Genomic DNA, 21,709 nt, shown 5'->3' with positions numbered 1-21,709 from the left:
ATTATCTACGTCTTTAGTTTTTATTTTGTTTCTCATTAATTACAGGGATGATTTCTAACATTAACAACATTATGCCCCATCTCTACAAACAAAACAAAAACAAAAATACAAAAATGGGCCAGGTGTAGTGGCTTGCACCTGTAGTCCCAGCTACTCGGGAAGCTCAGGTGGGAGGATCGCTTGAACTCAGGAGGTCAAGGTTGCAGTGAGCTTAGATTGTGCCACTATATTCCAGCTTGGGTGACAGAGTAAAACCCTGTCTCAAAAAAAAAAAAAAAAAAAACCCCAACAAAAACCAAACATACATTATATTTTGACTAATAGCAATATGTTTAGATAGAAAAATGTCCTTATTTGCATGTTATGTTTTAGATTTTACTTGGATTAAAATTATTTTGTTTTCACTTAGGATTAACAGCACAAAAATCTGTAGCTTCTCAAAGACAGATCTTTAGGGGCCAAATCCTGTATTTTTAAATTAAATTAAATTAAATCCTGTATTTGTACTATAGCTGTCAGGAGATGCTATGCCACATTATTAATATCCAGTCAGGTTCACTTAAAGTCTATTTTATCCTATGATAACAAATATTATTTGAGTTTTGACCTACCTCCTAGGACACAAATGTGATACATGTCTATTTGAAACTGGGCTAAACATTTTAGATCCTTTCATTTAGTTTGTTTCACCTAAAATGATTTGTTTTTCCCTCAGAATGAAATAACAACAAAAAGCACTAGGTAGCACAACTGAATCTTCCCAGTTTAGGACTCGACAAGCCTTTACAGAATGACTACTGCATGTTACAATAATGTGAATTCTGGAAACTCATCTGACCTGGCCTTCCAATCACCCTTGGAACATTATTAATTAGCATCTCCTTCCCTTAAATATAATACATCATGCTAGATCTCTCAATAAAGCAGCCTACAGGTCTGAATCATGGAATCTTGAGGATGTGGAATGTGAGGGAACCTCCTAGGTTAGTTCTTTACTAATGTAGAAACTAAGCAATACACTTTCAAAACCCATTTCCTGTGTAAATTCTGACCATGTTAAACACATACATGAAGTATCTTTTTTTTTTTTTTGAAGGTCATATATTCTCAGAGTATTAAAAAATTGCTTTCAGCCAGGTGTGGTGGCTCATGACTGTAATCTCAGCCCTTTGGGAGGCTGAGGCAGGTGGATCACCAGAGGTCAGGAGTTCGAGACCAGCCTGGCCAACATGGTAAAACCCTGTCTCTACTAAAAATACAAAAATTAGCCAGGTGTGGTGGTGGGCGCCTGTAATCCCAGCTACTCAGGAGGCTGAGGCAGGGGAATTGCTTGAACCCTGGAGGCAGAGGTTACAGTAAGCCAAGATCGTGCCACTGCACTCCAGCCTGGGCAACAAGAGCAAGACTCTGTCTCAAGAAAAAAAAAAAAAAACATTGCTTTCCAAATAGCATTTCATATGAATCAAATGGCCTCAATTTTCCTCAGGAAATACCAAGCGGCCAGGCATGATGGCTTGTACCTATAATCCCAGCACTTTGGGAGGCCAAGGCGGGGGGGGAACACGAGGTCAGGAGTTCGAGATCAGCCTGACCAACATGGTGAAACCCCATCTCTCCTAAAAATACAAAAATTAGCCGGGCATGGTGGCAAGTACCTGTAACCCCAGCTACTCAGGAGGCTGAGACAGGAGAATCGCTTGAACTTGGGAGGTGGAGGTTGCAGTGAGCTGAGATTGTGCCACCGTGCTCCAGCCTGAGCAACAGAGCAAGACTCCATCTCAAAAGAAAAAAAAAAAAAAAAAAAAAAAAGAAATACAAGGCACCTGAGGTCCAAATCTAACTTGTGCTTTTTGATCAAATGGTCTCATCTCACATGCTGGTGAGAGAAGGAATTAAACAAAATGCCCTATCTCTGGTTGCCTAGATGCTGAATGTCAGATGAGTTTAATTAAAACCAAATGGACATAGTTGTAGCTTGAGTTCAGAGAAGCCATGTTTCAGAGTCTATTACATTACTCTTTTTTTTTTGAGACGGAGTCTTGCTCTGTAGCCCGGGCTGGAGTGCAGTGGCCGGATCTCAGCTCACTGCAAGCTCCGCCTCCCGGGTTTAGGCCATTCTCCTGCCTCAGCCTCCGGAGTAGCTGGGACTACAGGCGCCCGCCACCTCGCCCGGCTAGTTTTTTGTATTTTTAGTAGAGACGGGGTTTCACGGTGTTAGCCAGGATGGTCTCGATCTCCTGACCTCGTGATCCGCCCGTCTCGGCCTCCCAAAGTGCTGGGATTACAGGCTTGAGCCACCGCGCCCGGCCTTACATTACTCTTTAACAAAAGACTTTGCTGGACATATCATCTTATCCCAATGGATAAACAAGCACTGGACTAGCTCCCAGGGACAGAGCAATCACCAAGGTAGCCACGGTCTACACTGTGTGCTTACAGTCTATAGGGAGAACCAGACACCAATAACTACAATTACAATGAAAACAGAGGCAAACCAGCATAGGATGTTAACTTCGTTTTCCAAACTCAACCTCAGGGATGAGAGAAGTGAAAAATTAGAGAAAAATTGAACAAAAAAATTACTCAGAACTAAGCACTGAAGATACTGCCTCTGAAAATATTTATCTTTAATATATTTATTAGAAAATAAGAAATAAAACCAAAAGCTAAATGCAAGAAGCTGAAGAAGAGTAAGAACACAATGCAATGAGACAATGCATTAAAATACGGAAGAAAACACTATGATGAAAACACACAAAACCAAACTTACACAAATAAAAAGTTAAAATAATATGGATATATGAGAGATAATCAACAACTATCCCCAAACCAAAGGCTCCAAGCCTATACGGCCTTAAAGTGGGAGACCTACTCTCAACTTTTGAAGAAACGATTAAGCCATGTTTTACTCAGTGGAGCCATGAAGTAGAAAGAGTGGAAAATAGCCAAATCATCTACTGAAGCTATCCTAATACTGACTCCCATGTTACATAAAATTGGTATAAAGTTACAGATCCATTTAAATTATAAACATAGATATAAAAAGTCAAATTAAAATATTAGCTAAATAAATCTAACAGTGGAGAAAAACATATTATAATGAAGGGTTTTCTCAAGAATGCAAGGATGGTTTAACATCAGAAAATATTTCAATGTAATTCAGCCATAAGACAAATTTATGATTTACCTTAATAGATGTGTTAAAAAAAAAAAAAAAAAAAAAAAAGGATAAAGTTCAACATTTATTTACGATTTTAACAAAAGGTCTTCAAATTTAGGAATAATTTAGCCAGGTGCAGTGGTACATGCCTGTAGTCCCAACTAGTTGGGAAGTGAAGGTAGGAGGATTGCCTGAGTCCAGGAGTTTGAGGCTGTAGTGTGTTGACTATATCTGTGAATAGCCACTGCACTCTAGCCTGGGCAACACAGAGCAATCCCGTCTCTTAAAAAAAACACAAAACAAAATAAAACTAGGAGTAATTTGATAAAGGCTACTCACCAAAAACCCATAGCATGATGTTTTATATTTAATGAAGAATTGCTTCTATACTGGGAATAAGAAAAGAATGTTTGCTATTATTGCCACTGTTCAATACAGATTTAGAGACCCAGACCAAAGCAATAAAATAACAAAATGAACTAAGATGTAAAAGCATTAGGAAGCAAAGAGAGAACACTATTATTGCAGATAACAGGACTTCTATGTACATCATCATAACAGAATGAAACAACTACTGGAAATAATAAGAGTTTAGAAAGACTCCTGGATATAAGGTCAGTTTAGAGAAAACAGTAATATTCTTATGAATTAACAATAAAGTAGAAAATATAAGAGAAAAGACAACTCCATTCACAACAGCAACAAAATCTATAGGATGTCTGAAAATCCCCTTTAAAGGTTCCATGAAGGTACAAGGGCTTTATAGGAATTCCATTAAAACACACAAAGGGAGATTAATTAACTAAAGAGCTCTTGTTCATGATGACAATTCCCTCCACATTCATCAGAAAATTTAATGCAATTCCAATCAAGATTCTAGCAATAACTTTGGAGGAACCTGTATTCCAAAACAGTAATAAAAACAGACACTAGTGATAAACCTGTATTCCAAAACAGCGACAAAAACAGATAAAATAAAAACAGTCTGAGTAATGAGCAAATATACCAATGGAATGGAAGAGACAGTTCAAAAACAGATCTAAGTACAAATGGGAACCTGGTATATGATAGAGACAGTAGTGCCAACCAGTAGGAGAAAGGATATTTTATACTTAGCTAGACGTTATTCAGAAATTGACCTCAGTAATCTTAAACTGAAATATTCTTCTCTTGACCAATTTCTTTCTCTAGCCACTATCTTGTTTCTCAGTACCTCTTTAGAGAAAAACTCCTCAAAACAGTCATCTAAGCTGTGTCCAACTGTCCGGAACCTCCTTCAAGCAGGCGTTTTACCCCACACTCCCGTGAAACTGCTCACCATGTCATAATACCTTTACATGATGAAGTCAAAGGATCAGTGTTCTGTTATCTGGTCTGGCCCGTAAGCAGTGGCATGTCACAGGCTGACCTCCTACATAAGCAATTTCTTCCCTGGCTTCCAGGACTCTAGGCTCTTCTAGCCTGCGTCTTCCTCACTGGTCACTCTTTCTCGGACTAGTCGTGGCTAAGTTTCTGACCTCTTCACATTGAAATGCTTCAAATAATATCTATACCCCAAGACTCAAAAATTTGTCTCTAGCTCAGTACTCTTCCTCACACTTCAGACTTGCACATCCAGCTGCTGCTCTGCACTCCATGTCTGACAGGCGCTTCGGGCTTAACACAACCACTGCTGACCTTCCCCAGTAAGTGTTTCTCCCAGTTCTATCCCTCTCTCTCACTAGCGACTCTACCTACTTACTTTGACCAAACCCCCTAAGCTCCTGGAGTCTTCTCTTTCTCACTCACCCTGCATATGAACTGCTAGATCCAGTGTGCTCTCCCTTCAGAAGATACCCAGACTTCTCACGTCATGGATCCCACCATGGTCAGAGTCACCATCACCTTTCGCCTGCGTCAATCTCTTAACTGGTCTCCCTGCTTCTGTTCTTATTGCTGTTCAATGTATTTTTTCACACCATGCAAAAGTAATTTTGCTAGGGTATCCGACAGGGTGTGTCACTTTTTTGCTCAAAACCATGCCAGTACTTTCTCTGTGTGTCAAAGCTCTCATCAGGGCTCACAAGTCTCTGTGTGTGGATGGCCCAGGACCCAGACCTCATCTTCCACTGGATTCCCTACTCCTTCCCTCCTGTAACTTTGACCTCTTTGCTGTTTTTTCACTCTTCTCTGTAACCATCTAGATACCAGTACGGTTTGCTCCTGCGACCCTTTTGAATGCGTGTTTGCTATGAGGTGCCGTGGAGCCTTCCAACTGTGGATACTGAGCAGGCAACTGGGTGTGAGACCTGGAGCTGCAGTGGTCCAGGGTGGAGATATGAAGCTGGGAGCTGTCTACATACAGGTGTCATGAAATGATGTGGAGCTCCAGGTGTGGAAGAAGGTAATGAGAAGAACAGAATCACAAAGCCTCGAAGAACAAGGTGTTGAAAGAAAGCCTTCAGAGACCGAGATGGAACCATTCAAAGATGTAAGAGGAAATCCAGGCGTGCAGTGTAGCAGAGTCCAAAGAAGGAAAGAGTGGTCACCTGTGCTGAAAACTATGGGGACATGAAGATGAGCTCTGAAGATGGTCCACTGGATTCAGTAGTCAGTGGAGACCTCCCCAAAAACAGTCCAGATGAAGGGCAGTAGCAGAAGCCAGGTCTCAGAGCTGCCAGTGCAAATGAAGACGTGGAGATGATAGCTACTGAGAGGAGTAAAGACATGGGAAGTTGCAGAGGGAAATGTCGGGTGACAGGCAAGAGGAATTTAAAGTGGACGTGAATGCTAATCAAATGATGCAAAAAAGGGAACAGGCTGATGACAAAGTAGCAGGGACAAGCAAAGGCACTCAGTCCTTAAAAAAGGGCCTGTGGTTGTTGGAGCAACATTTATTGGTCTACAGGAGGGAAGACTGGTTCAGATACCCATAGGTGTGTAGATTTGTCAGGAAATATGACAGAGTCCCAAGTGACAGCATAAGGCCAGGTTGTTAGCTGAAAGTGAGGGGAGTGAAGACAGAGGGTTAGGAATTTTGGAAAGAAAAAGTGTGACAGAGCTGGGAAAAGTGGAGGATTGGACTTAGAAACTAAGACAGGTTAACACCATAGAGTGAAGGGTATGTGAGGCTGCCGCTGATCAATTTCCAGTGACTCCAATATGCTAGGCTGTGTTGGCATATTAATATTTCACAAACCAATGGAACTGGAACCAATACAAATATATCTCCCTACCATAAATCATGCAAGAACTGCTGTTACTATCACACAGACACACCCAGAACTTTAATTGTCTCTGCCCCTTCTTTATCTGGAACAGCTGTGATGTACTCATTTATCAATTGTCCTTTTCTTTTAGTTAAAGTCTCCAGTTTCCGTATCTGGAACAGAGAGATGACTTTCATGACCAAGAAAGCATGTCTCACCTTAGGAAAGGCAAAAAGAAATACCTTGGGCAATGTGAAATCACTTTCTATAAGACCAGGAATGTGCATGGAGACAGCACCAACCTCGATCTTTTTTTAACTACAGAGGAATCTTAAAGAGTGACTCTTGTGTAGTTTAAAAAAAGAAAGAAAAAAGAAACATTCACAAAATTTCACTTATTTTTCTTGTGTTAAAACTTAGTAATTTACTAAAAAGTAACACAGATGGTATGAACCCAGTCATCTAATTATGTAATATATAATGGCATCCCTGTATGTGTGCGGACATGGAGAGATGCTTCAATGTTTACCCTGGTTATTTCCAGTGGTAAGACGTTGGGTTGTTATTTTCATCTTTCTATCTTCTGTACTGTTGTAATATTTTATTAATGAGTTTGTTTCATTTTCAGAAAAACAAAGTCATGATTCTTTAAAACAGATGATCTGGTTCTATACAAATAAACCAATGTGAGTGAACTAAGTTTTTGGTTTCTTACTTGCAATTTGGTCAAACTGACCCAAGACTATAAATTTAAAACTTTTCATTAGTTGTTTAAGTGTTGTGCAGATAAACTTTATGTTGGTTGAAAATATATAAAACTCACCCTTGTAAAGCTTTATGAATTTGTCTGCACTTTTCCTTCAACACTGCAAAAATACCTAGATGAAAAAAATACATTTGAGAGTCTCCTTGGAACGTATGATAGTACTAACCTAAAAATATTTTTGAAGACCCAGATCAAGTTCATCAATTTAAAATGCTGCAAATCCTTCTACATACGAACAGAGCCAGGAACCCACGCTCCCCTGAAGGCCCAGGCTTCGTCTCCGGTGCATGCTAACTGGCCCCTTCTCACCTCACTATCCCACTTCCAACAAACCTGGAATGATGCTTTCAAGAGCAATCAATGCCTCTTGCTCTCATCAAGATCCTACAGGTAATCTGGCTAAGAATCAAAGGGCACAAATTTACTGCTTATTTCTTTATCCTAAACAATTTGGTAAAAAATCAACTGTAGTAATTTTTACAATCTTTTCTTGATATTTTCCTTTTTTATTCAAGGAAAATCCCAAAACTAAAGTATCTGAAGAGAATTTAGGAGTGCCAGGCCATCTGAGAAGCAAGCATATGAATGAGCACAGAGACATACATCTTTTGGTTCTCTGTATCAGTGATGAAGATTCAGAAATACTTTACCGGGTAGGGCCTGCAGCTCCCTTTCTGTGTTAAGCTTTGCAGAGGTGGCCCTGTCATAGCCAAAGGCCACATTTTAAATTCTTAGACTTTTTATTTTTCCCACTGAGTAAGTTCTTTGCTGGTAAACCGGGCTTGGCTTCGGTACCAACTGATGATTCAAAGGCTAAAGGCGAAAACTCACAATATTTATAAAATTACACAGATAAAAAAGGAGCATGCTTCAGCTGATTTCTCAAAAAACTATTAACCAAATAAGGACTGGCTTATTTACACCAATGGAACATTTAGGCCCAGAAGTGGCTGAGAGCCCCTCCTCCTCCCAGTATCTCCACCCACTATCTGAGCCAGCCTTGCTTTGGCTCTGGCTCTGGCTCTGGCTCTAAGCACAGGAGAAAAGCTCTGACCCCAAGTCCCCGGGGCAGGAACAGCTTCTTCACTGCCACTCTTCCTTCGAAGGCCAGATAGTGTAATTGCAAACCAGTTTTGTCTGGCAAATAATTTCTCCAGTAAGTAAATCCGTAACACAACTAATGTAACCTGAAATCTCTTTGATTTCTCGGGTTTTTCAAGGGTTATACCTGGATTCTCTTCCATGATGTTGAGGGCCTCAATTGCTGCAGCAGCTAACAGGGGAGGTAACGAAGCTGAAAAGCAGTATCCCTGGCCGGAAAGTCGCTGAGAAGAAACAAATCAGTTGAAGACACATATATACATTCTCTGCCCTTTCTAGGTAAACATTTTTAAGGCATCAGTTCTCTAAAACAACTACTGAACAGCGTGTACATGTGGTGACGGGGGTAAGATCCAGCCATAAATAAACATGATACGTGTAACAGAAACAAGATTTTTTGTTAAATGAGAAATCATTTCTAAATAGAAAGTATTTTGAATGATTCTTTAAAAATTGACATTTAAATAAAAATTGTGTGATAAACTAAGTAAAATTTTGTATTTCAAAGTTATATTTTGAGGTGACCAATGGAGAAATTAGTTTCAGTTTTAGCTCCTTTTTTAAAAAAGAACCCACCTGATGGTCAATTACAAAAGACCTGCCACAGCAGAAACCTCCAATAGAAGCAAGTGCATTCTCCATGTTGGCACTGATAAGATCAATATCATCAATCTGCCAGAAAAGGAGTGACAGTTATTCCACAGTGTAAAAAAAAAAAAAGGCCAACTTCAGCCCTAGAGACAAAATTTAATAGCATCAAATGTCTGTTAACATCTGGATTCAAACTACCTATCTACATGAAAATAAAAAATAAACCATATAACATCTATCGCTGAATGAACTGTAGTTTCATGGCCCATCTCTGAAACTGTCTCATTTTATATATTTTTACCATTTCATTATACATGACAAATTAACTCATAGCAAAGACAAATAAATTATAAGATAAAACCCAAAGCTGTTCAAAATTAAAAGCAGTCACAGGTACAAAATAAGACTATTTCCTTGCTAAAACAGTGGTCTAGCTGGCCTTCCCCATGGGATGCACCTGAGATAAATAAAAATAAGTCTCTTGAAGTTTTGAGCACTTTATTCTTGTATTCAACATGATTTTCAGCATTTCATAAATCAATTTATCCAAACGTCGTGGCGATGGAATCTTTGACCGACTGGACAGCAGAAGAACCTAATGTGCTCTAATGACCTAATGGGCTTTGAGTCCTACATCTTTCTGACCACTCAGAACTCCTTTGGTGCTCATCTTCGGCTGCAGCCCTCGGCACCGAGGTCCATTCTGGGCACAGAGTAGGCATTCAATCACTACTTACTGATAGGCATGTTAATGGACTGTCAGAACACAGCTAGTGTTTTCCTCAGTGTTTCATAGATCCAACAGAGAAACTGTGCACTCCTGCTCTTTTTAAAAAATGTTTTTAAACCTTTCATTGCGAAAAATTTCAAGCCTGAACAAAGTAGAACAGAACAAAGAATCCCCATCACCCAGATTCAATCATTATAAACTCAAGGACAACGCTGCTTCATCTATATCCCCTACCACCATCATCATTTCTTTGTAGTGAATCCCAGACTTCATGGGGTTTCATCTATAAACATTTCACTGTGTATTTCTTAACGATAAAAACTCTTTCAAAAACATAATCACAAAACTACTATCATACTTAAGACGTTAACAATTTTTAAATGTTAAATGTAAATTTGATGTTAAATATATTCAAATATTCAGTGTTCAAATTATCTCTGATTGTCTCACCAAATTTTCTTTTAACAGCATCTGTTTGAATCGGGATCCAAATAAAGTCCACACATTCCGCTCTCTACTCTCAGGCGCTTGTGAGTATTTCCTCAGTGACAACTGCTAGAAGCATTCAGAAAACTACAACAGTGAAGTTCGAGTTTTTTCCTTCATAAACATTTTCATGCCTTAAAAAAGGCTGTTGTGTACTGCTAAATTTGCTTGAATTACACTTCCATTTATTCCATTTATCTCCTCGGTGCATGTAACTGCTGAATGTCAGTCTGCCTTGGAGGAGGTGCTTATATCCAGCCTCTCAGGATATTCACTCTGCTCTACATTTTTCTCTGGGACTACATAGTAGTGGGACGTAGATAATCTAAGGCAATTTATGTTTTATATTTCAACTCTGCAACATAGGTTGCACAGCTCTTATGCGCATGTTTTGGAGAAAAAGCTTTCTGGAACTCTTCCCTTGGTGGTTGGTAAGACAGCTGTTGAAGACTGGCTGACTTCCTCTGCCCTGAGGCTCCAGGAGCAAAACCCACTCACTAGGCACTGTGGGCAGTCTGGGTCCATTTCCCTCAGAAAAGGAAACATGACACCTCACTCTGTTTGGGACTTTAAGAGGTTTTGCTGAATGCATGCCAGTGCTGTTTCTGACACACACACACTGACACACGCACACACTGACACAGACACACACACACACACACACACACAACTGTATCTACCTCCCACAAACATATTATATAGAATACAGATTTTTAAATACTAGAAACAGTACTGTTTCTCTGCTGTCATGAATACTTCTGAAAAGACTACTCAGGAAATTCTTGATGATTTTAAGAAATAATTGGAAGGCAACATTTAACCATTTCTAGAGAAGAGACACTAAAGGCCAATTCAAATGCAATTTTGCAAACACAGCACAAACCCTGACTACCCACTCTGAGTTAATAAGTTCAGAAGGAAGATGGGGTTCCCTCTTCTGGCTGACTAGACCCATCCTGGGCTCACTGAGGTGACAGACACCAAAGTTTCGTGACCCTTCAAACTGGTAAGGAGTGCTGTCTTGTGCCTATAAAAATATATGCCTCACAGAATGGAACTACATGTCTCCCATAAGAAGTGAAACGTTCCTAAAAAGGAGAACTTACATTGATTCCATAGTGTTCAGTGACTCCTCGGCCATGCTCTCCTAGGACTCCAAACGAAAGGCTTTCCTCCAGGAAGATTCTTGCTTTGTATTTGTATTTTAACTTAACCTAAGTGTTATATAAAGGTTAGGATACTAATGATTAGCATCATATAGAACATTATTATGAAGAAAAAAATTAAGATTAAAAAGTATGTACAGCTGATCCTCGATTCTTGTGAATTCTGTATGTGCAAATTCATCTACTTATTAAAATTATTTGCAACCTCCAAATCAACACTTTCTTCCTGTCATCACAGACATGTGCATGTGCAGAGCAGTGAAGAATTTGAATTACCTGACGCGTGTTTTCCCAGGTGAGGGTGAAAGGGCAACTGTTTCAGCTCTGATCCTGTGAATTAGTACCCTATGGAAGGTCTATTTATTGCCACTTTTTTGGACTTCTGTGTTTTTTGTTGGTGAGTTTGCTATTGAGAGTGGCCCCCAAGTGTCATGCTAAAGTGCCGTCTACTACTCCTAGTGCACAAAGGCTGTGATGTCCCTCATGGAGAAAATTTGTGTGTTAGAGAAGCTCTGTTCAGGCATGAGTTGTAGTGCAATGAATCAACAGACTTTAAATAAGACACCTTTAAACAAAAACACACATAAAGCGAGTTTTGTGTCAACTGGTTGATGAAAATGTTGTAACCAGAGGCTCAGAGGAACCTAACCCTATAATTTGCCAAGCAGCAATAGTTTAGTATTTCTTATTCCAGTGTTCATGGCAACTTTACAGAATATTAAGTAGAGTGAATGATGAGAATCAATTGTACTTTAGATGGTCTAAAATGATTCAACTTAACAACAGACAGCACAATACTGATTTTTTTTTTTTTTTTTTTTTGAGACAGAGTCTTGCTCTGCCACCCAGGCTGCAGTGCAGTGGCAGGATCATGGCTCACCGCAGCCTTGACCTCCTGGGTTCAAGTGATTCTGCCACCTCAGCCACCCAGTGTGTTGGGATTAAAGGTGTGAACCACCATGCCCAGCTTGAGTGCTTACCTACACTTGAGCTGTTCCTACACTTCATCTTTAGTTTCACTGCTCTGGCTGTGTATCTGTCCATCAGTACTGCTTCATTACTGTAGTCCTACAGTATATGTCCTAGTACCTCTGGTTCACTACCTCCCTCACATTATTCCATCAACCACTGACACTCTTACAAAAACAGAAAGAAGAAAACAAATACGTCTCTTCTACTGACACTTAAAATATATTTAGATTTCTTCAGAAAGTGAAAAAATTAAAAAATAACATATGAAATCCTTATTTTGAATCCTTATTCAATTAATAGACTCCTAGATTAAAATCTCAATGGCCGAATGCAAGGGTGGTTCAACATGGAAAAATAAAATATGTATTACATACACATTAGTAGAATGTAGGGGAAAAAAACCCCACAAGATCATCCCAATAAATGCAGAAAAACACGTTTGACAAAATCCAACAACCTCTCATTATAATACACTCAATAAATTAAAAATGGGAAGGAACTTCCTCAACCCGATAAAAGGTTATTATAAAAAACTCACAGCTAACATCATACTCAACGATAGGAGACCGAAAGCTTTCCTTGTAAGAGCAGGAACAAAACAAAGATGCTCACTTTCACCACCTCTAGTCAACACTGTAGTCGAGGTCCTAGCCAGGACAATCAGGCAAGAAAGATAAAAGGCATCCAGATTGAAAAGAAACAAGTAAAACTATCTCTATTCACAGATGGCGTAATCTTATATATAGAATAAGATCCACAAAAGTACTAGTCGAGCTAAAAAATTCAGCAGAAGTTACATTATGCAAAAGCAATACACAAAAGTCTGTTGTATTTCTATAAACCAGCAGTAAACAATCTAAAAAGGAAATTAAGGAAACAATTCCATTTATAATAGAATAAAAAAATCAAATACTTATTGATGAATTTAACCAAAGAGGTGCAGGATATGTATACTAAAAACCACACAACATTGCTGAAGGAAATATCTAAATAAATGGAAACATCCCAAGTTCATAGACTGGAAGACTTATTATCATTAAGATGGTAATACTTCCCAAAGTGACTACATATTCAATGCAATCCCCGCCAAAATCCCAACAATACCTTTTACAGAAATGGAAAAGCTAATCCTAAAATTCAAATGGAATGTCAAGAGACCCCAAACAGCTAAAACAATTTTGAAAAAGAAAAAAGTTGAACTCACATGTCCTGATTTCAAACCTACTACAAAGCTACAATAATTGACACAGTGTAGTACTGGCATAAGGACAGATATATAGCAAAGAATGAAACAGAATAGGGTCTAGAAATAAACCCATACGTCTATGGTCAATTAATTTCCACAAGGGTGCCAAGACCAGTCAATGGGGAAAAACATTCAACAAATGATGCAGGCAAAACTGGATAACCACTTGATGACCTATTCATCATCGCACATGCAAAAATGAACTCAAATGAACTACAGACCTAAATGTAAGATTGAAAACTATAAACTCGGCCGGGCGCGGTGGCTCAAGCCTGTAATCCCAGCACTTTGGGAGGCCGAGACGGGCGGATCACGAGGTCAGGAGATCAAGACCATCCTGGCTAACACGGTGAAACCCTGTCTCTACTAAAATACAAAAAACTAGCCAGGCGAGGTGGCGGGCACCTGTAGTCCCAGCTACTCGGGAGGCTAAGGCAGGAGAATGGTGTAAACCTGGGAGGCGGAGCTTGCAGTGAGCTGTGATCCCGCCACTGCACTCCAGCCTGGGCAACAGAGCGAGACTCCGTCTCAAAAAAGAAAAAAAAAAGAAAACTATAAACTCTTAGGGGGAAACACAGCAGTAAATCTTGATAATTTTGGATTAAACAAAGATTTTTTTTTTCTTTTTTTTTGAGATGGAGTCTCACTCCACCCAGGCTGGAGTGCACTGGTGTGATCTTGGCTCACTGCAACCTCCGCATCCCAGGTTCAAGCAATTCTCCTGCCTCAGCCTCTCGAGTAGCTGGGATTACAGGCGTGTACCACTATGCCTGGCTAATTTTTTTTGTATTTTTAGTAGAGACAGGGTTTTACCATGTTGGCCAGGCTGGTCTCGAACTCCTGACCTCAAATGATCCACCTGCCTTGGCTCCCAAAGTGCTGGGATTACAGACGTGAGCCACCATGCCCGGCCAGATTAAACAAAGATTTTAAAATAAAACACAAAAGCACAAGCAACAACAAAACAGATAAATTGGACATCATCAAAATTTTAAAAATTGTGTGTCAAAGGACAGTATCAAATAAACGAAACAAACCCCCACAAAATAGGAGAATATATTTGCAAATCATGTATCTGATAAACATCTAGTATCCAGAATATATAACGAATTCTTTTAAAAACAAAAAGACGAACAACCCAATTTTAAAAAATGGGCAAAGCACTTGAATAGATACGTCTCCAAAGATATACACATGGCCAAACAAACAAACAAACAAAACAAGAAAAGAGGCTCAACATCATTAGTCATTTGGGAAACACAAATCAAAACCACAGTGAGATACTACCTCACACTCACTAGGATGGCTAAAACAAACCAACAAAAAACCCTAGAAAATATAAGTTCTGACAAAGATGTAGAGAAACTGTACCCCTGGTACATAGCTGACAGGAATGTAAAATGGTGCAATCGCTGTGGAAAACAGTATGTCAGTTCCTCATTAAGTTAAACAGAATTACCATATAATCCAGCAATTACACTGCTAGATATATACATGAAAGAACTGAAAACAGGAATTCAAACAAATACCTATACACAAATGTTCACAACAGCACTATTCGCAAAAGCAAAAAGGTAGAAAGAACCCAAATATCCATCTGTGGATGAACATATAAAACAAAATGTGGTATTATCCCTACAGTGGACTATTACTTAGCATTAAAAAGGTATGAAATACTGATACATGGTATACAATGTTAATGAACTTTAAAAACATTAAGTGAATGAAGCCAGAAAGAAAAGGTCATATATTATACGATGCCATTTATAGGAAATGACCAGAAAAGGTAAATCCATAGAGATAGAAAGCAGATTGGTGGTTGCTGGGAGCTAGAGGGAGAAGAAAACGGGGAGTGACTGTTTAATGGGTTTGAGGTCTTCTTTGCGAGACATGAAAAGGTTTTGACCTAGAGCTGATGATTGCACACATGGTAAATGTAATAAATGTCACTGTCCTGTACAATTTAAATTGGTTAACTTTGTGTTATGTGAATTTCACCTCAATAAACGAAATTTCAATGGTCATGGTTTCTAAAAACAGTTATGTTGCTTTCACTACCAAAAAGCTAAGTTTTGGCCAGGCACGGTGGCTCACGCCTGTAATCCCGCAGCTCTGGGAGGCCAAGGAGAGTGGATCACCTGAGATCAGGAGTTCAAGACCAGCCTGACCAACATGGAGAAACCTAGTCTCTACTAAAAATACAAAATTAGCCGAGCGTGGGGGCACATGCTTGTAATCCCAGCTACTTGGGAGGCTCAGGTAGGAGAATCGCTTGCACCCAGGAGGCGAAGGTTGCAGTGAGCCAAGATCGTGCCATTGCACTCCCCAGCCTGGGCAACAAAAGCGAAACTCCGTCTCAAACAAACAAAAAAAGCAAGCTATGCTTTCATTCATACACAATTCTATAAAAGGGAAAACTAATCTACAGGAAGAGAAAGTAGATTAATGGCTGTCTGGGGCCAACATGGGTACTTACTACAAAGAGGTATCAGGAAGCTTTCTGGATAAAGTTTTCTTTCTGGATAAACATTTTCTTACATAAAAATGTTCTGTATCTTGACTATGGTGGTGATGGTTATGGTGATAGAGATGTATATACATCTGTCAAAACTTATCAAATTTTACACTTAAAGTAGGTGTATTTTACACGTTGATTTCACCTAAATAAAGCTGGATCTTAAAAGCTAAGTAGGGCCAACGTGGTGGCTCACGCCTGTAATCTCAGCATTTCGGGAGGCCAAGGTGGGTGTATCACGAGGTCAAGAGATCGAGACCATCCTAGCCGACATGGTGAAACCCAGTCTCTACTAAAACTACAAAAATTAGCTGGGGGTGGCTGCACACGCCTGTAGTTCTAGCTACTCGAGAGGCTGAGGCAGGAGAATGAACTGCCTGAACCAGGGAGGCGGAGGTTGCAGTGAGCCAAGATGGTGCCACTGCCCTCCAGCCTGGTGACAGGGCAAGACTCTGTCTCAAAAAAAAAAAAAAAAAAGGCTGGGCGTGGTAGCTCACGCCTGTAATCCCAGCACTTTGTGAGGCTGAGGCTGGTGGATCACGAGGTCAGGAAATCGAGACCATCCTAAGACGGTGAAACCCCATCTCTACTAAAAAATACAAAAAAAAAAAAAAAAAATCAGCCGGGCATGGTGGCAGGCTCCTGTAGTCCCAGCTACTCGGGAGGCTGAGGCAGGAGAATGGCGTAAACCCGGGAGGTGGAGCTTGCAGTGAGCCAAGATCCGGCGACAGAGCGAGACTCCATCTCAAAAAAAAAAAGCTAAGTCTTGGCTAGGCATGGTGGCTCATACCTGTAATACCAGCACTTTGGCAGGCTGAGGCGGGAGGATTGCTTGAGTCCAAGAGTTTGAGACCAGCCGAGGTAACACAGTGAGGCTCTGACTCCACAAAAAAGGGAAAAATGAGCCAGGTGCGGTGGCATGTGCCTGTAGTCCCAGCTAACTCAGAAAGCTAAGGTGGAAGGATCACTTGAGCCCAGGAGGGTAAGGCTGCAATGAGCTGGGTTCACACCACTGCACTCCAGCCTGGGCAACAGAGCATTCCTGATTACTCTGTGAAGGCCAGCACTGGCATTCAATGTTGTTCTTTTTCCCTGATCTGAGCAAATTATGCTTATGAGGCCTAATGTGCAAAGCAACGCAGACATTATACACTAAAAGTGGTCATAAACAAAAGGCACCTGTGTCAAATAGTCCAAATATTAAAATTATGACTGAACATGGTTGCTTACCAATTCTGGAAGAGGACAAATAGTTCCAGTATTCATATACAATCCTTCTACTACAATGAAACGCCGAGTTACACGAGCCTTGCGAGGATTCTTTAAAAGAGAAAAAGCAGACATCTTACATTTCAGTAACTCTAAAGACAAGATCTGTTAAATATTCCCCAGCACTTTCACCTTCCAAGATTTATTCCTAAAAAAATATTCCGAATGAACTGAAAGCTCAGTGTTTGTGACGGGTTATTTTGAGATGAACAACAGTGCTATCTTCTCTCAGACACGTTTCTCAGCTCACAGCATTAGCTGGATGACCTCACACACACACAAACTAATTAGGCACTCTGAGAATATTAAAACACAAACAAAACCCTTCAACCCTCCAACTGGGAAGGGGCCTAAGGGAACTCTGTAAAGAAATGGGAATGTTTTACATCATAATGGAGCCGACATTCCCGGGTTACATGGGTATAATCACTGGTCAAAATTGTATAGCTGTATTCATATGATTCAATGTCTGTCAATTTTACCCAGAACAACTATAATGAAGATCATCATCATGAAGATGGGGTGAGGAACAGATGGCACAAGAATGATGTAATGCTGATAACAAAGCTGGGAGAAGGGTATGGGGGGCTTCACTATACCACTGTGTTTCCTTATTCTATGTTGGCATTTTTCCATAACAAAAAGTTACAAAACTCAAACCCTGTTTTCCTTCACCTCCCAAAACAAGGGGCAACCCTGTTCCTTCCTCACTCCCCACTGATCTATTATCGGATCAAGTAAAATTTGACTATGACTTTGTCCAGTGATGTTCCTCGGCTGTGGGGTAGAGAGGTCTCCTTTTCTTTTTTTTTTTGAGACGGAGTCTCGCTCTGTCACTCAGGCTGGAGTGCGGTGGTGCCATCTCGGCTCACTGTAACCTCCGCCTCCCAGGTTCAAGCAATTCTCTGCCTCAGCCTCCCGAGTAGCTGGGATTACAGGCAACTGCCACCACGCCCAGCTAATTTTTGTATTTTTAGTAGAGATGGGGTTTCACCATGTTGGCCAGGCTGGTCTTGAACTCCTGACCTCTTGATCTACTGACATTGGCCTCTCAAACTGCTGGGGTTACAGGTGTGAGCCACTGCACCCGGCCAAGGTCTTCTTTTCAAAAAACACACACCTTCACACACTCCGCTCAGAGCAAGTCACTAATAAATCTCTCACATGTATGAAACTGTACATGGTTCAGGTGTGCGGGACTGCAAAAAACCCTGAGATCCACAGATAGAGTTTGCCATTACCTTCTTACTCAGAGGTTTCTTGCCTCTAAGCTTCTGCTCCAATGGACAATTAGAAATGATCAGAATTAGAAAGTATCAGAGCAACGCTTTAAAGGAGTATTTTACAACCCACAGCAGTAGCACTAAAAAAAAAAAAGTTTGTTGAGGAATAAAAAAGTATACATCACTGATGTTGCTCAATCATCTTTACTCTGTCAACTCACAACTGAAAGCTGGGGAGCTAGCAATATGTTAGAAGTGACTGATGAAGAGGTGCCACCCTAATTTCTACACAGGGCATGCTACCTCTGCCTGTCTTTAAGGAAAAACATTTTTCTTAGATTTAAAAATATTCAAATTTTGGGAAATGGAAAAGTACAAAAAACAAATAAATTAGCTAATCATACCACATGGTGATAATTTTTGTCTTTCTTGCATAAACATATAAATTACTTTGTTCAGAATCAGGATTTTACTGTAGTTTTAGGACCTGCTTTTAAAAACATTATACTGTGAGCATTTCTAAATTATTTCGGATTACATGATTTTAATGGAGATGTTCTGCCTATGGATATACCATAAACTACTTAACTATTTCCCTAATGTTGGATTTAGTTGTTTCCCTCATTTGCTTTTTCATATCACAATATGAATATCCCTCAATATGTGACATCATTTCTGATAATTTTTTAAAGACACCACCACAGGAATGGGTCAAACGGCATGGAATTACTTGGATCCTGGAATGCATCTGCCAATTTACCTTCTAGAAAAGAAGTGCTAATTTAAACTCTTTCCAGAGTCATAGACTCTTTGTCTCAACACATCTGTGTTGGCACTGACTACTACTATTAAAAACATGCCCTAATTTAACAGGCAAAACTCCTAGCCTAATTTCCTTAATTATTAGTGAGTCTAGGCTATTTTTCACTTGTTCATAGTTATGTGTATTCCTTTTATGAACTACTGTTCATATCCACTGACCATTCTTTAAGAAGAATTAATATGGCACAAAAGAACCCTGTAGGAAAAGGGATAAAAAACAATTTATGAACCACAGCACTTGGGAAATGGACAAAGAAAACATTCAAAGTATTAATGACCAGATTATTTATGTGAAAATAAAATTGCAAATGAGTATTTCTAAAAACCAAAATGTAAAGTTACTTAGAAAGCCTGCTCTCATCAAGAAAAATATAAATTAGTAAAAAAGGAAAAATTATAAAGTAGAAATAAGTTTCAAGATATTTAATTTTATTTCTTGTTGTTGCTCATTAAAAAAAAAAGTTCTATGGCTTACGGATCTTGTAGAAAAAGAGCACATACAAAACCTGAATCTGATGTTTTCCAAATTTATATAATACTAACTTGGCAAAACAAATGGCAGCAGACTGCAATTCTATTACTGAATACAGACTAGCATTCTATTACTGCATAATCGTAAGAAACATCTTTTTATACTTTGTAGAAAGAAATTAACCAGTGGAATGGGCTCAGTTTTCAGATTTTCCCTATAGGTTTTTCTAAACTCTGTAAATGTGAAACATTAGCCTACAGCAGATTAAGTATAAAACGGCAAGATCATGCATATTCATCATGAGAATGTGTATATTCATGAAGTGATGCACTCAGGCTGACATCTGAACAAAGATGACAGAATCCTAAATGAATAATGCAAATATTTGGAAAATTGAAAATTAACATAAAATTAAGAAATGTGACGAGCATTTTTATAATTTATTCTAGTTATGAATGTGTTGCACTGGCAAAGTCCACCTGAAACTGTGTCTGAGATGAAGACACACATCATGGTGCTCTGCTCAGAGCCACAGACCTGAGCTACTTTACTTACCCATGTCATCAGGGGAAAATCAATTATAATTTTAACAACGATGCTCTGAACACACTTCCTCTGTTTCACTCTAATCAGAACACCAAGGAGCTACTTCCAAACCACCATCACCTGAGGTTATGTTAGGCTCCTGAGAGGAAAGAGCTGAAACCAGGGCTGCAAGCTGAAAGGAGACCATGTTGGGGCAGTCATTTCCCACGGGCAGCAGCTGCTCAGAGCAGGATACAGGTGGGGTGGGGAGAAAGGGCTTCACTTTGTTCATATATTAATAAAATAAGCTTGCTGCCATTCTTTCCTCATGTAATTGATACATGATTTATTCTGGTGTGAATAAGCCTATTCTGAATTCACTAGGTATATGTCATTAAAGGCCTAGTAAGTTTTGGTGTCATTACGCCCGGCTATGAGTAGACATCTCCCCGCCTCACTAAGCGCATGCTGTTTTTCAGCCTCTCTTGATCTCTTAGAAAGCTGCTTGGATTACCTCCCCTCAATTTGCTATATGTAATTATGGCAATGACAAGGCAATTACAATCAGGCTTGGCTCTCCAATATGAAGTACATTTAATAAGCAGGAACACCCTTCTTAATATCCAAATGTGATCCACAGGCAAGTTTTCATGACAAATTACCATTTCATATATAATTTAGCTGGTTAGAAAGTACAAAAGAACTGTATAATTTTCTTCAAAAGAATCATACCTTTTGATCTTCGATCTCTTGTTCTTTTAGTAGTCGCTCGAGGTCAGCCATGTCATTATGCTTAAATAACTTAATGTCACTACGGGATGCCTGTAATCCTTTCTGAATAGCAAAGCAGGCAGCTCTGTCTCTGCAAGGATAAGAGATCCACCAAATTGGGTTTAAAGGGTCTTGTCAACATTCTCAAAAAGGAACGCTTGTTTTTGTAAGCTGACCAATCAGTGATTGTTAACACGAGCATAGCAAATAAATAAAACATGTTTGAATATTTATACATCATTGTGTGCGCTTCATCCATGAGTCCTTTTCACATAACTACCATACTTAATCTGTTCCAAGAAGCACACTCTCACTATGTATTGATCTCTCTGAAATCAGCATGCATCTTACTATGGATGACGTATCAGTGTATTCACATACTTTTCTCTTTGTAAGAAACATAAAATACTGGTGTGCCTCGCGATCAGTGGCATCTGTGATTTGACTGACACATTACTCTACCATTATTTTGCCCTGAGAAGTAATACTGGCAGCCCAGCTAGCCAGAAAACTTTTAGATAATAACTATTCTACTGTAGCCAAACGCCACAGAAAAAAATGAGGGGTACCCAGCCCCATCTATGTCAGCAAAGGCTGAGCAGGGAACCTAGACATTGACCCTTGAGAGGCTCTAACAAGGCAACGCCCCTCCTAGGGTGTTGTCAGGGAAGGCCAAGTAGGACGCTGAGCCTTTTATTCCTATCAG

At 39.6% G+C, this 21,709-nt stretch overlaps 1 protein-coding gene and 2 long non-coding RNA genes across 4 annotated transcripts in view; 1 reads left to right on the top strand and 2 right to left on the bottom strand.

The window, feature by feature from the left end:
- Window positions 1–21,709, bottom strand: part of LOC105498841 (serine palmitoyltransferase long chain base subunit 1) — a 74,601-nt gene that overhangs the window by 7,611 nt on the left and 45,281 nt on the right. Inside the window, exons 7-12 of the mRNA XM_011771193.2 lie at window positions 20,965–21,094; window positions 17,152–17,241; window positions 11,129–11,236; window positions 8,792–8,887; window positions 8,343–8,439; window positions 7,172–7,226 (exon numbers count right to left, since the gene is read on the bottom strand). Coding sequence (XP_011769495.1) covers window positions 7,172–7,226; window positions 8,343–8,439; window positions 8,792–8,887; window positions 11,129–11,236; window positions 17,152–17,241; window positions 20,965–21,094 — 576 coding nt within the window. The remainder of the gene's footprint in view (window positions 1–7,171; window positions 7,227–8,342; window positions 8,440–8,791; window positions 8,888–11,128; window positions 11,237–17,151; window positions 17,242–20,964; window positions 21,095–21,709) is intronic.
- On the bottom strand, window positions 13–7,165 carry LOC139358077 (uncharacterized). Its single transcript, XR_011612325.1, has 2 exons — window positions 6,376–7,165; window positions 13–3,442 (listed from the first exon to the last, which is right to left on the bottom strand). It is a non-coding gene; the product is annotated as an uncharacterized lncRNA (long non-coding RNA).
- LOC139358076 (uncharacterized) lies at window positions 5,938–7,766 on the top strand. Of its 2 annotated transcripts, XR_011612323.1 has the most exons (4): window positions 5,938–6,075; window positions 6,977–7,034; window positions 7,299–7,504; window positions 7,630–7,766. It is a non-coding gene; the product is annotated as an uncharacterized lncRNA (long non-coding RNA). The 2 variants fall into 2 exon arrangements; XR_011612324.1 differs by lacking the exon at window positions 6,977–7,034.

The sequence above is a fragment of the Macaca nemestrina genome, chromosome 14, assembly GCF_043159975.1.
Source record: "Macaca nemestrina isolate mMacNem1 chromosome 14, mMacNem.hap1, whole genome shotgun sequence".
NCBI classification, from domain to species: domain Eukaryota; kingdom Metazoa; phylum Chordata; class Mammalia; order Primates; family Cercopithecidae; genus Macaca; species Macaca nemestrina.
Note: the sequence above shows the minus strand (reverse complement) of the source record. Positions and strands in the feature narration are given on the sequence as shown.